Below are 14738 nucleotides of genomic sequence, written 5' to 3'. Positions count from 1 at the left end.
ATGTGCCTGTCAGTGTGCCTTAATCTCCTCCCTCGGCTGCTTATGTTAATGTGAAAAATTAACCTGATTCAATGTCCACAATCCGGGATTTAAGCGTCTTCTTTTAGAATTGTACTCACACGCGGCTGTGGTGATAAAGTAAATCTGAAGTAATTTGCTGTACTTCATTACACACGTAAACTGTTTTAAAACATTCTAACCTTGTAAAACTCATTCTCGATCACATGTGATGATGATTGATGATCCTAGTAAACTGAAGAGACCTTTTATTCCCGGTTGCTTTACGCACGTCCTGTCTTGTTGATATGATTATACTCGTTACTATGGAGACATGTTAATACGCAGCTGTCAATCAATTCGGTGGGCAGGGGGGACCGCACTACTATGTCAAGTTGCGGTCGGGCTCAAAACCGCTCCAATTGGTCCACCATTTTTATTTTGTTAAATGGAAAAAAAGGACTGTGTGTGTTTATATCACCCCAATATGACAGTCTATACACTATATCTACACATATGTCTGTCCAGACAGCTTGAAAAGTAGATTTTTCACCTTAGGTGCCCTTTGAGGATGAACTTTCTCTCAGAGAGAAAAAAGCACCCAAACCCCCTTTCTGTACGCAACTGTAGTTTATAACAAAGTAAAATGAAATAACTCTGCAAACAGAGTTAAACCAACTCTGCCTTCACAGTTCAGTCTGCTGCTGCTCATTAACCCTTAATGAGTTCTCTACACTGGTGGTCAGAAAGACGTGCACTGCGGTTGTCATATGTCATAATGATCAGTGTTTTCTATCGCAATTGACTTATTTTAGGATTCAAACGCCGAAATACACAGTAGTAGTTGCAGAAAAACCCTTTACAGTTCATGAAATGAACCTCGGTTGTCTGTGAAAAGGGCAATGATCATATTAAGCATAATCTGACAGCATGCTTTATTCAGTACATCCTGTGCATATTTAGACATTTTGTGGTGTCTTTAACTGTACTTTTGCGCATGCGGGTCAGTTTAGAACCATGATCTGTACACACTTCAAATCTGATATTGGTCACATTTATACAGGGTTCATACGATCATAGAAAACCTGGAAAAGTCATGGAATTTTGACATGGCATTTTCCAGGCCGTGAAAAGTTTTGGAAAAGCAGAAAAACCCACAAAGTTTTTGAAAAGTCATGAAGATTAGTTCAACAAATATCTGTTTACTTGGCTGCACGATATTGGAAAGATCTGACATTAAAATATGTTGTATTTCTGTGATGTATATTGCGATGGGAATACAATTTCGCCAGATGATTTAACAGGTTCATTTGGATTGATTGGGGGGATTTTGTAGAGGAGTGAATCTCGAATAATAAATAACAAATAAATTACAAACATAGATCAATCAAATATAGTAAAGATAAAAGTGAATTATGGTTTTCAGGTAGTCGCTATTCAGGTACAGATGTTGAATAATCAACACTGCATATTCTTCATTGTATATTATTTAATCTTTATCAAAGTTACAAAAAATGTCTTGTGGCCGGATGGTTTAAAACTTGAAATATTGAAATGTTCACACAGTCACAGGCCTTAAAGGGACAGTTTACTCAAAGATTAAAATGTGCTCACTATTTACTTACACTTTACTTGTTTCAATACTATAGGAGTTATTAAATTATATTCTTTTTGTGTTCGTTAAAAAAAAGAAAACTCATAAATGCTTGTAAGGAAGGGTGTAATGAAAATGGTAAGTAGATTTTGGATGAACTATGTCTTTAAAAATGCATGCAGATGACAAACTTTTAATCCATTATGATTAAACTATAGTCTCAACATTGCATATCCTGCGATGTGACTATTGCGGATGCACACATTGCGATATCGATGCTGAAACAATATATTATGCAGCCCTAACTTAATTATAGGTTAGTTGTCTTTACTTATTTTCAGTCCTTGGCCAAAAACTTGCTCTCACATTGTTAGTGCTGTGTAAGCATTATCAAAATAAGTTTTACATAGATATAAAAACAAATTGAAAGAAAATAGATTGTTGCTTGTTCTATGATATGCTGTAATACATTTGAACATCATTGTTTTTCTTATTATTTTTCATGTATGTGTAGACATTACATGAAACATTACGTTATGAATATGTACTTGAAAGTTCTAGAAAAGTCTTGTAATTTTAGTAGTAATAATGTGTATGAACCCTGTCTATAACAACAGTGTTAACAGCTATGCAAAAAAAAAAAAATCAGATCTGAGAAAAAATCAGATTTGAGCACTTGCAGTGAGAACATTGCCTTATACTGACCACAGATTTATGAATGGTGTAAAATTAAATGTCAAAGCATCATTTCAAATTCAACTTTTTTTTTTTTTAGACCAGTATCTGATATTTGGCACAGAAGATGGCATCTACACTCTCAACCTGAACGAGCTGCATGAAGCCACCATGGAGCAGGTATGATTTGTTTTCACGTTTACCCTCCACCACAAATAGATCAATGCACCAAAAGTACTCTTAACCTACTACATTGATCTTTTTTAGCTGTTTCCTCGACGGTGCACATGGCTGTACATAATCAATAATAATCTGATGTCATTATCAGGTGAGTGAGAATAACGGGAGAGGCTCTTCTTTCTGTCTTTGTTAATGAGATTCTCTACGGTTGCTTCATGGTCCTCTTCTGTCTTTCTCTCTGTCTCTCTGTGTTCACGGTTGATTTTACTGCTTTGCTGGCTCTGCTAATGCCTAAATCACCATAATCAGAAGGTAAAAAGGCAACCCTCTGTCCTGTACGGCACACATGCACACAGCTAACATCACATCACCTTTCTGGCAACATTCTTACTCTGATTCTAATTTGGGTTCAACTTGCGTAACTACACAGCTGAGCTTGTCTTCGTGCAGGGTGTAATGACTGTTGTTTCCCATTTTCTTCAGCACAAGCGTCACAAGTTGTGTAATGTGTAGGATGTCCTGTGTGTGGTCATTTGCCGTGCGTGTAATGTGTGTTATCTCTCGTTTAAAGGGAAGACGTTTCAGTTGTATTCGCATAATTTGATTGGACTGTTTGAACAGCTCAGGAAACCTGGACTGGCCACTCAGTTTCACACCCACAGATTCCCTGACAAGATACTGCCCAGGTACACACACTCACAACACACTTTTTACAACTCGTTTATTTGGATTTTAGTAGTATTATAAAAGTAATAAATGCTATAAATGTTGTAAGATTTCTTCAAGAAACAACTATTTAGAAGAAAATGTTTAATACTGCACTTACAAATGAGGGTCAAAACATGCTTAATTTTGATTGGATTTAAAAAATATTTTTGTTTTATTTTAGTATGATTTGCTTATCCACCAATGACGGCTGGGTTTAGGGGTGTGGGTGCCATGCCTCCTTTTTTGTATCTTACATTTTCATACGACTAAACTTGTACAAATTAGCCACTAAACTGACAAAATGTGAAATAGTTATGTTTCCTCGTGAGAACATCACAGTGTGGTATGGCAGAGCATAGATGTGGTCTTTCTCTCTGAGAAGGCTGTCAAACTGATGCTTCTGGATTGGATGAAATTAACAGTTTGTAAATGCGCCGTCCAGTGGACACAATTGGAACTGCAGTTACTTTTATTGAAAAATTGCAGCTTATTTTTATACTTTGCAGAATCATCTCGTAGGCCAGATTAAACTCATTTGTGGGCCTGATCCGGCCTGTGGGCTGTATGTTTGACACCACTGTTCTAAAGCAATCTGTCTTACAGTTCTATTTCAGTAATGCCAATTAACTTTTGTTGTTATGTATTTACACATGTACACACTAATTTTTAAAGTATTAATTATCAATGTACTATGTGTAGCATTATGGTTTGATTTAGAGTTAGTTGCATACATTTCTGCATAATTTACCATTATTACAGCAATATGTACACAGTTAAATTCTTAGAAGGACACTGTAAAACAGAGCGTTACATAGATTTGTGATTCTTTTTCATTAATATAAACACTGGTGTCTGATCCACAGGAGATTTGCTCTTACCACCAAGATCCCCGACACCAAGGGATGCCACAAGTGTTGCATTGGTAAAGCTTTAAACACACTCTCTAGCACACACACACACTCACACTCTTGAGTTTGACATTCTGCTCTCTTTCTGTCAGTGCGGAATCCATATACAGGTCATAAGTATCTCTGTGGAGCTTTGCAGTCTGGGATTGTTTTGCTGCAGTGGTACGAACCCATGCAGAGATTCATGCTTATAAAGGTTGGACAAACATCAACATAAACGGTTCAATAACAAATGATGGCATATTGCATTATAAAGTGTTTCAATCTTCCTTTCCTTTACAGCACTTTGATTTCCCAGTGCCCAGTCCGCTGCGTGTGTTTGAGATGCTGGTGGTCCCAGAGCAGGAGTATCCTCTTGTGTGTGTGGCGGTCAGTCAGGGCTCAGAGCCAGGGCAGGTCGTTCGCTTTCAGACCATCAACCTCAATTCCTGCTCCTCCTGGTTCACTGAAGTTGGATCAGGTACAACATGCACAAGCATAGGGGAGATGCCATTTTCCTCTCCACATGCACCAGACACTTTTTTTATAAATGCACAATATTTTTGGAAAGCATTGCAACAATGCAAGTGAAGGCTGTGTGGATTATGTGTGCGCACAGACATGACAGTAGTCACCTTGCGCAAGCAAACATATTTGCCCTCAGCAATATTTTCAACCAATCAGCTTTTTATGTTCTCAATCACTCTCATTGGTTGGTGATGGTTGTTTCGCGCACATTGAGCAGCGAAAATAAATAGTGGCCAACCTAAATAATACTTGTATTTTCAAAATGGCAAGGAGGCAGTCAAGCATACTTTAATTTTTTTAAAACCACGAGTAAATCTGATAATTAGCCTGATTAAACGAGATCTCGAGAAGGTTAAACTGCATGAATGGATCAGGATAGCGAGAGGCAGACGCAAAGCAATTTCAAGTTAGCCAGAAAACATGACAACATGTAACTTGAAGATTAGACAGTGAATCAATGAATCATTTTTTTCCCACTTTGCACATAATAGTGAATTGAACTGTATAGTGATTGTTTATACATTTTATGTTTGTAGCTACATGTCTTTATTATCCATCACTGACCTTTAATGTTAAATGACGCAAAATAGTTAAAGACCGTTCAGAAATGTGATGCTCTTTTTTTTTTGCACCGTTTAATTACATCATGTTCCAGAAAAACTCAAATTGTTTGGTGGACGTCGGTCATGGTAACTTTTATCCCGTTTTTTTTTTGAATGAAGCACTTGTTGTCATATCTTCATATTATCTATATATTTCTGCTCTCTGGTGATTTGAAGGGCTTATGTTAACCTCATTTGTAAGTCACTTTGGATTAAAGCGTCCTCTAATTTAATAAATGCAAATGTTAAACATTTTCCTTGCTTCTGAAGCTGCCGATTTTGGATAAATTAACCGGATAGTTCACCCAAAAACAAAGATTACCTCATTATCAAGTTGTTCAAAACTTCTGGGTTTTTTTTTCTGCTTCTGGGAAAACACTAAAGATTATATATTTTTAGATTATTAGTAAGAAAATAGCTGATGGTCCCTATTGACTTCCATAATAGGGGAAAATAAATCTATGGAAGTGAATAAGGACCAACAGTGGTTTGGTCCTTTGTGTTTTTATAGACGGGAAACAGGCGGAAGGTGAATAAATAATGACAGAATTTTCATTGTACCATTTATTATTTTTTTTTTGGGAAACTTACAAAAAAATTGTGTACTTTAATGGATGTTGATGAGATAAATCTTTGTCGGTTTTCAAATGAACTAGTGTGGTTCAACTTAAATATGAACATAACATGGACCGAAAACATGCAAATAAACGAAAAACTGCACTTGATATCACAAGATGCAGCAATCCTAGTCTTATCGTTGCTTATTGTAGTACCAGCGCTTTCCTTTACAGTTTAATACATGTGTCAGAAACATGTCTACTTGTACGAGATCTTTCTTTGTGTGTGATGGAGTCATTTCTGGCACTGTTTTGAATTCTTTACACCTTTTATTAGCACTACACAAGTTTTCAGCTGATAAAAATATCATTATAAATAAACACAGCACTCAATATTGTTTTAGATAGTCAGTAAGTTCTGTAACAATATAAACAACATAAAATATTTGATCTTAAAAATAACAGTGATGAATGAATTCTATTATTTCTGTGTTTAATCCAGACCAAACCAACTGTTTGTCTAACAATAATGTGTGACTGTAAAGACTGACGCTTGTATATAACTTCACTGCTGTGCTCTAATAATATACTTTATTAGATATTATTCATTAATACTTTTATCAGAATCATTGCTATTAAGGAGTACATTAAAGTAGGTATTTAAATGCATTGCAAACCCTTGATATTATTGTTGGGGGTGTCATATGTCTGTAAATTATAACCCATGCATTGTTTGCAAGATTTAGTTTCTTGCCCATTCAGTACTGTCGAATAAGCCTTGTAAACAAATGCTTTGGTTTGTGTGTGTTTGTCTGGCTGTAGGTGGTAACCAGGTTGATGCAATCCACGTGACTCAGTTGGAGAGAGACACCGTACTTGTATGCCTGGACAGTGAGTGACCCAACACTGAGTCTACACAAACATAACAAATACAGATGCTATTGAAGATTGCTAATGTTGTCGTGCCTCTAATCCTGTGTGTTTAGAGAACGTCAAAATCGTGAACTTGCAAGGAAAGCTGAAGTCTAATAAGAAACTGGCATCTGAGCTGAGCTTTGATTTCTGTGTCGACTCTGTAGGTAAGAGATTGACTTCTGATTCATTCAGATGTGATGGTCTTTAAAGGGTCCTGTGAAATTCAAATAAAACATTTTATATGTTAGCTTTAAGGAGATCTATAAGCAAAGGTGCTCCAAAACAGTGACAAAATTTACATTTAGAAAATATAAAACTGATATGAACATCCAAAGCTTGCAGTTTGTCACTTTCGCCTAAATGAATCAAATTATTTAGGTAACCTCATATTTCAGTTTCTCATCAAATCTTGACCAATCAAATGCTCTTTAGTGTCTGACATTCCCAGCCCCCTTTTAGATGCTTCTCATTTGCTGCTCATTTGATGTGCTTGAACTCAGCCACTCTCACTGGCAGAGCTGTGATAATAACGAAACGCTATTGGCTGTTTTTATAAAAGGGGGAGGAGCTACTCTATTTCCCACCCTCTTTTCATGTTTTAGTTGAAATTACATCAAACAACTATTAAAACAGCACGTTTCAAAGCACTTCCCGGAACCTTTTGGTCTGTTATGTAAGTGTGTGTGTGTGTGTGTAAGCTTATATATCTGTTTATTTGTGTCAGTGTGTCTCCAGGACAGTGTTCTGGCATTCTGGAAACATGGGATGCAGGGGAAGAACTTCAAATCAAATGAGGTGAAGCTTAACACGCTTTGTCACTTAACACACTTTCAAAGAAGATAGATCAATTTTAGCAGGCTGTAATTAACTGTCAAAACAAATTAAAGAACGTATTATACTCAACTTCACTTATAATATATATATATCTATATATATATATATATATATATAAATATATATATATATATATATATATATATATATATATATATATATATATATATATATATATATATATATATATATATGATTTTGCTTATTATTTTTTCTTATCTTCTTTAATGTTGTTGCAATGTTGCTCTATTGACAATTTTATTCACCAAATAATTCAGAACGAATCCATCATGGTTTCAACAATAAATAACTGTAACAAAAAAAAAAAAAATATATATATATATATATATATATATATATATATATATATATATATATATATATATATATATATATATATATATATATATATATATATATATATAGCCGTCTATTATACTGATTTTGCTTACTATTTTTTCTCATCATTATTGATGTTACATTTCAAACAAATGCTGCTCTAGTGAACATTTTTTCATCAAATGTTTTAGAATGAATGCACCATGCTTTCAACAGTAAATGTATATAATAAATCGATATATATCTTTCTATCTAATATACTGATTTTGTTTACTATATTTTTCTTCTGATCATCAATGCTGTTACAATTCAAAAAATGCTGTTCTATTGAACAATTTATTTATGAAATAATTCAGAATTAATGCATCATGCTTTCAACGATAATTGTTAAAAAAATAATAAATCTATATATTTTCATCTAAAATACTGATTTACACTTAATATTCTTTCTTATTATCAATTTTGTTACAATCCAAACAAATGCTGCTCTATTGAACATTTTATTCATCATTTAACTCAGAATTAATGCACCATGCTTTTAACAATAATAAATGTAAACAAATAAATATATATATATATGTCTAATAAACTGATTTTGCTTATTATTTTTTATCCCCATCAATGCTGTTACAATCCAAACAAATGCTGCTCTATTGAACATTTTATTAATCAAATAATTCCGAAATAATGCATCATGGTTTTCAACAATAAAAAATATTTTAAAAATAAATAAATATTTACATCTCTCTCTCTCTCTCTCTCTCTCTCTCTCTCTCTATATATATATATATATATATATATATATATATATATATATATATATATATGTATATGTATATATATATATATATATATATATATATATATATATATATATATATATATATATATATTATATCTGTCTAATATACTGATATTGCTCACTATTTTGCTCTTCATCAATGCTATTACAATCCAAACAAATGCTGCTCTTGTCAACATTTAATTCATCAAATAATTCAGAATTAATGCACCATGGTATCGACAATAAATAAATATAAAACATTGATGATAATAGTATGCAAATCAGCATATTAGATGGATTTCTTAAGGATAATGTGACACTGATTACTGGAGTCATTGCTATTAGTAAATTTCTGCATTGCCATCACTGGAATAAATTACAATTTCAAATATATTAAAATTAAAATCAGCAATTTTAAATTGTGGTAATATTTTATATTGTGATGTGTTACCGTAATGTTTATTTAAATAACCCTAGCCTTGGTAAACCTAAGAATTCTTTCAGAAATCAAAAAAAAAAAAAACAAGCTTTGCCCACATTTTGTAACAATAATCAGGGTTCCCACACTTCTTGAAAATAGCTAGAAAATTGGTATATACCTGGAAAGTACTTGAAAACAAACAAACAAATTTTAAATTAATATTGTTTAAGGTTTGATTTCAAAAATTGTGCTTAATTGTCAAAAACAGAATGAAAAAAACTGAGAATTTCTTAAAAAAAATCGTTTTTTTAATCTTGTACAATAAAACTGAATAATAATGCACATTTGATCAATATTTCAGATACAACATTGGAATATTACCTGTATTAAATTCACCGCATTTTATTAAAGTTCTTTGAACATGGCTTTTTAAAACTGTCCACATTTCTCTGACATTTTTATGTAAATTGTAAGTGTAAGTGAAATGTTCAGTACAGTAAGGACTTTCACGGTGCTACATATGCTGGGGTATGAATTATAAAATTTCTTGATTTAAAGTTAACGATGCTTTAAAAAGTCTTTGAATCTGGGAACCCTGATTAATGTTAATCTTTTGAATAATAAACAAATAAATATTAAGCAGATGGTTTTGCCTCATACTACTTTGTACTCATACATTCAACCCTTCAAATGATATTAATGTTGCATATTGTGTGTGTATATTGTAACATAAGTATTGAAAGGTTTAGTTTCTTGAGTCTTGGCTGTGCAAGTGTGTAACAATGAAAGGCCAGAGGTCTTCTGGAGGTGAAGCACTGTCTTTATGACATCTGATCGTGTGTGTGTGGCACAGATGACAGGGTGTGATGGATGATGTAAAATTCATGTACAATCAGAAAGCTCCAGCTGGCCAGAGAGTAACGGATTAAATTATTCAGCTGTTTTTCTCCTCTCTGACTCCAAAGAAAAGCCCTCGGCACCTACACCCCTCAAAAGTGTGTGTGTGTGTGTGTCTATTAAACTTTACCTGCCAGGTGGTGCACCTGCATTGGCCTTCAATGTAGTTTGTGAACATGACACGGGTGTGTGATATTTTCAGCCATTGTTTAAAGGGGATTAATTAGATGTCAGAGTAGGTCAATGGGGTCTTTGATCATTATTAAGTCTATCTTGTATTTTGTTTTTATTTGGAAAGAAACCGGGATTTTATTTGGGACTTGTCTCTAATGACTTATCTCTAATGACTGTTTAAATAAATAAGTAGGGATGCCCCCGTCAGGCTTTTTTGCCCTCGAGTCTGTGTCATTTGATTTTGAGTATCTACTGATACTGAAACTTGATCTGATACTTCTATAATATATAAAAAAGAATAAAGAAGAGCGAAGAAACAGATCCAGGATGTTCCTTTTTTTTTTTGATGAATTTACTTTATTTTAACATTTAACAACTCTGTTAACAAACAAAGCACTACTGTGAGGTAGCCTGAACAAACTACCTTGTTTATAAATAACATCAATTCTTCACTTTTGGACTTGAGTGTAACAGTAAACCAAAAAAAAAATCTAATATAAAAACAAATAGCATCTCATCTTAAAACACCCGACATGCAATCCAAAGTTTACATATCTCACAGTTTGCAATGGCAAAGTTGTGATCATCAACTTTATAATACCTCCAGGCCGCAGACATAGATTGTTTCTCAACATGCGTCCTTGTGTTCTTGTGTAATGTCATCATCCACCGCCAAAGTTCAATTCTAAAACTCAAGAACAGAGAAACTTTCCGGATGCCTTCTTGGTATCACGGATGTGTCCATGCAGACTTGAGCATCGAACTCGCTCTAGATGTCCCAAAAGTCATTGTGGCTGATTCTGAAATAAAGCAGATGGAAAGCGCAGCATTTTATACCTGTTTATTATTAAAGTTCAGAGATAAAACTTATTTATCTCAATAGTTTCCCTAAATAAGATGGTGAAAGTAAACATTACCATGAAAATCTTAATGAAGGCATAAACACATTAAGGGGGTTTATTTGCTGAAATATTAAAATCGTGCAAAGTATATTTGTAAGTTTTTTTCTGAATATTATATATATTTTGAAAAGGGTAAAACAATAAATTGTCGTATATATGCTGTTATGTTTAAATAATTATCTGGTAAAAAAATATGTGAAGGTCATGTGATCATCAGGAAGAATGTAGCTGCTTATAGGATGTGTTTTGCGTTCTTGTGGTCTCCGAGTTCTTTCCTCTGAGGTGACCTGACAAGAACAGTCTTCAGAAGAACGCAAGTCTGTTCTCTGCGTTCTTGGAATTAAGAAACAGCCACTCGCACTTTCCGCTTCAAGCTGCTTCTGTGTTCTACTTTGCTGGCATTTAACCAATAGCGTCTCTGCAACAAAGTGATGTCATGCTGCACGTGTTGCTGTTTCTGTGTGAGGTCAAGAAAGAGGTCTAACTCAGTGCCACCGCATAACGCAAAACTATAGATGTGTTATAAAATAATAAGTATATATATATATATATATATATATATATATATATATATATATATATATATATATATATATATATATATATCGGACCTGAATTCCAATTACGTGATCAGATCTGGACATCCCAATAAATAAGTAACAATTTATCAAAGAAAAATTTATTTTTGCATGTAGTTTTCAAACTTGGGGAACAGTCAGTTTTATCATCTAATTTTTTTTTGCATCTAAAAGTTTTACCCTAATTTTATGTGTGTTTTTTTATTGAGAATCTTCTTTACATTGTCCATCAGAACATTTTATATAAAGAAATATATATTTTACAATACTTAACATGATAAACAAATAGAAAAAATAATAATAAATAAAAAAGGCAACATTGGGGGTTTACATTGTTCCAGACTCAGTGCAGTGTTAACGTTGCAATAATCAAATCATTTCTTCTAATGTTTTTAGAAACAAGTTTTAAAATGTGTGTGTGTGTTTAACAAATGTTAAAGTATGATCTCTGCTAGGACTATATCTGCTGGTGTACAGTTGTATATTAAAGAATATTTTCTGCTCTTCCGCAGGTCACACAGGAGATTTCAGACCCGAGCCGAGTGTTCAGACTCCTGGGATCTGACAGGTTATATCTTGAACATATTATTTATTTCTGTCTCTCTCTGCTGCTTTACATCATCTCTATTTTCCTCTACTGTTATATCATGGAAATATCATTCTCCGCCTTCACATCTTTTCTGAAACTCTGCATGCAGCCTCTTTAACTCCACACATGCGGTGGACAGAAATAGAGACATGAGTAGGAAAAAAGCCAACCGGGAGAACGGGGTGTCCCGACTGGGTTTGTTTCTATAGTGAGGGAAGCCCTGGGTCAGGTTTATGAGGGGGACCTGAGCTTTGTGTGACGTACAGGGTTAAATTAGGTCTGTCAAAGCCCAACCTAGATGTTTTGTTTTTCTGCCCCAGCTGGGCCAGTCATTTCCTGCCAAAATTAATACTGCTAAAAGACAAAAAATAAAATGAAAGTTGTATGCGCATTATATTGTTTTAAATGTAATTAATTGTACTTGTCAAGATATGAAATGATTATAAAATATTAGCAAGATTATTATATAAACATGTTTAAATCTTCAGTACATACACATATAATGCAACTTTTTGACTATACTATGTGTATTTTACACACACATACATACATATATACATATATATATTATATTTAATTAATATTTTTAATTTAAATTTGTATTTGTTGTTATTTTAATTTATATATTTTATTTCATATATTATATTTAATTTTATTTTAATTTCATTATTTTACATTTTTATTTAAATTTAATTTATGTTATTTTAAATTTATATTAGGATGTATTTAACATTTTTATATTTAAATTTATGTATTTTTATTTCATTTTAATTTATATTTAATTAAATTTACATTTTTATTTACTTTTTTTTTGTTTATTTATTTTTTGCCCTTTACATTTGTCAGCTACAATACATTATTTTTGTAGTAGCTTGCAAGCACACAAACAAAAAGATTGTACAAGATCAGCAAATGTAAAAAAGGGCTGTCTGGGCCATCCTTATTGTTTAACTAAGCATTATGCATTAAGAGTTGTGATTAATTACAGTACTAATAATAAAAATAAACTTGCATTTAAAACCACTATAACGGAATACAATAATACAGAAATAAAAGCAGCATTATATTGACTTCAAAACCTCCTTTTTTATAAGGATAATCAGAGCTTTACTTGTCTGCCGCTTGTTTCTCTGAGTCAGTGAAACGTATCAGTGTCATCATACATCGACACCACGCACACAATGGCCCTGTACCACCTCAAGACCCTCGTTAGCACATGCTGTCTTTCTCTTTCACTCTCCCTCTGAGATCTCCATATTTTATTTACACTGGCAGTGCCAGGCCGGTGTCTGTGTGCTGTAATTTCATCTGCCGCCTGCTGCTGAGGACACGACCAGCCTCGCGCTCGCACCAACCTCACACAACCCCTCCACACTTGCATCATCGCCGCTTTTCTTCCACCCCTTTTAACCCCCGTATGGGATTTGTGTAATTAATGCATCTGTGCAATTTTAGGGTCGTTGTTCTGGAGAGCCGGCCTACAGATAACCCCACCGCTTACAGTAACCTCTACATCCTGGCGGGACACGAGAACAGTTATTAGCTCCACCTTCTCTGAGCCACTGCTGGAGCCTTTGTATCAGATCCACACCGACGCTGGACAACCACAGCTGAGCTGATGTGCAGACTGTGTTTAGTGCGAAATCTCACTGCAGTCTTATGCAGTAACACCGCCCACATGCCAGAGACCCCAGACGTCAAACAAACAAACAAACATAATCAAACATCATGCAGTTCAACAACAGCCGATTTGTGCAAATCAAGCAAGCTCTGCATTCAATACTCGTTTGTTTTTTAACCCTATTAAATGTAATCATTCTAAACATTTAAACCAATGTTAAAGGTGCAGAGATAGACCATTGAGCATGCATCGCAGCTCAGAAAGTGCCATAATAAGGGAACGGTTTTAATAAAATTAATTAACTTTGGAGGTTTTTGTTAACGGGGATTTCAGATGTCAGGCTTTTAATGCCTGCTTAATGGGAAGAGTTTTGGGAAAGTGAGCGAGTGAGAGTTATTTATTCAGCCGAGTCGTGTGGAGCATCTCACCCTCATGACTGAGTGAATATTTTTCTGCTGCAGGTCATTTTTTATTCTTTGTGTGTAGCTTTTACTTCCTCAGTTTCCGAGTAATATTTTAATTTTTCAGTTACCGCTTTTAAAAGTAAGTTTAATTCGATACTTGCACCATGTAAGCACTTTTGTACATGTTTCTTTTTGTATTTAAAAATGACAAAACATGGGAGATGCGAGGTTACTGTGATATCTCAAGTGTTTCCGTTGCTTTAGTTGTAATGTAAGCAGCTTTTGTAATAAAATGGCAACTTGTTAACACTTTGGGTTGTTTTCTTGTGTGTTTGTGAAAATCTTTTTTTGGTAATTCACAGAAATATAGTGAACATGTGAATGCATTTGGACAAGCTCAATATAAAACATGAGCAATTCCATGCTAATGTCAACATTGCCATGAAAAATTATGTTTTCACCAAAATACAGAAACTTTTTCAAGTTTTTTTTGTGTAAGGAAGCATTTTACACTACTTTATAAAAGCTCAAATGTCTCGGACAATATTTTCA

The 14738-nt window shown here is 33.8% G+C and overlaps 1 protein-coding gene across 29 annotated transcripts in view; it reads left to right on the top strand.

Moving 5' to 3' along the window:
• Nucleotides 1-14498, top strand: part of map4k5 (mitogen-activated protein kinase kinase kinase kinase 5) — a 55918-nt gene extending 41420 nt beyond the window's left edge. For 11 of the 29 annotated variants that reach the window (XM_073919343.1, XM_073919340.1, XM_068224929.1 and 8 more), the window contains 11 exons: nucleotides 2367-2446; nucleotides 2534-2594; nucleotides 3015-3132; nucleotides 4018-4076; nucleotides 4155-4258; nucleotides 4345-4522; nucleotides 6551-6619; nucleotides 6715-6807; nucleotides 7368-7438; nucleotides 12085-12140; nucleotides 13617-14498. In XM_073919343.1, the coding sequence (XP_073775444.1) occupies nucleotides 2367-2446; nucleotides 2534-2594; nucleotides 3015-3132; nucleotides 4018-4076; nucleotides 4155-4258; nucleotides 4345-4522; nucleotides 6551-6619; nucleotides 6715-6807; nucleotides 7368-7438; nucleotides 12085-12140; nucleotides 13617-13704 (977 nt within the window). In that variant the 3' untranslated portion in view covers nucleotides 13705-14498. 29 annotated transcript variants of the gene reach the window in all.
• Nucleotides 14499-14738: the final 240 nt, after the last annotated feature.

The sequence above is a fragment of the Danio rerio genome, chromosome 13 (genome assembly GCF_049306965.1).
Source record: "Danio rerio strain Tuebingen ecotype United States chromosome 13, GRCz12tu, whole genome shotgun sequence".
In the NCBI taxonomy this organism is placed as follows: domain Eukaryota; kingdom Metazoa; phylum Chordata; class Actinopteri; order Cypriniformes; family Danionidae; genus Danio; species Danio rerio.
Note: the sequence above shows the minus strand (reverse complement) of the source record. Positions and strands in the feature narration are given on the sequence as shown.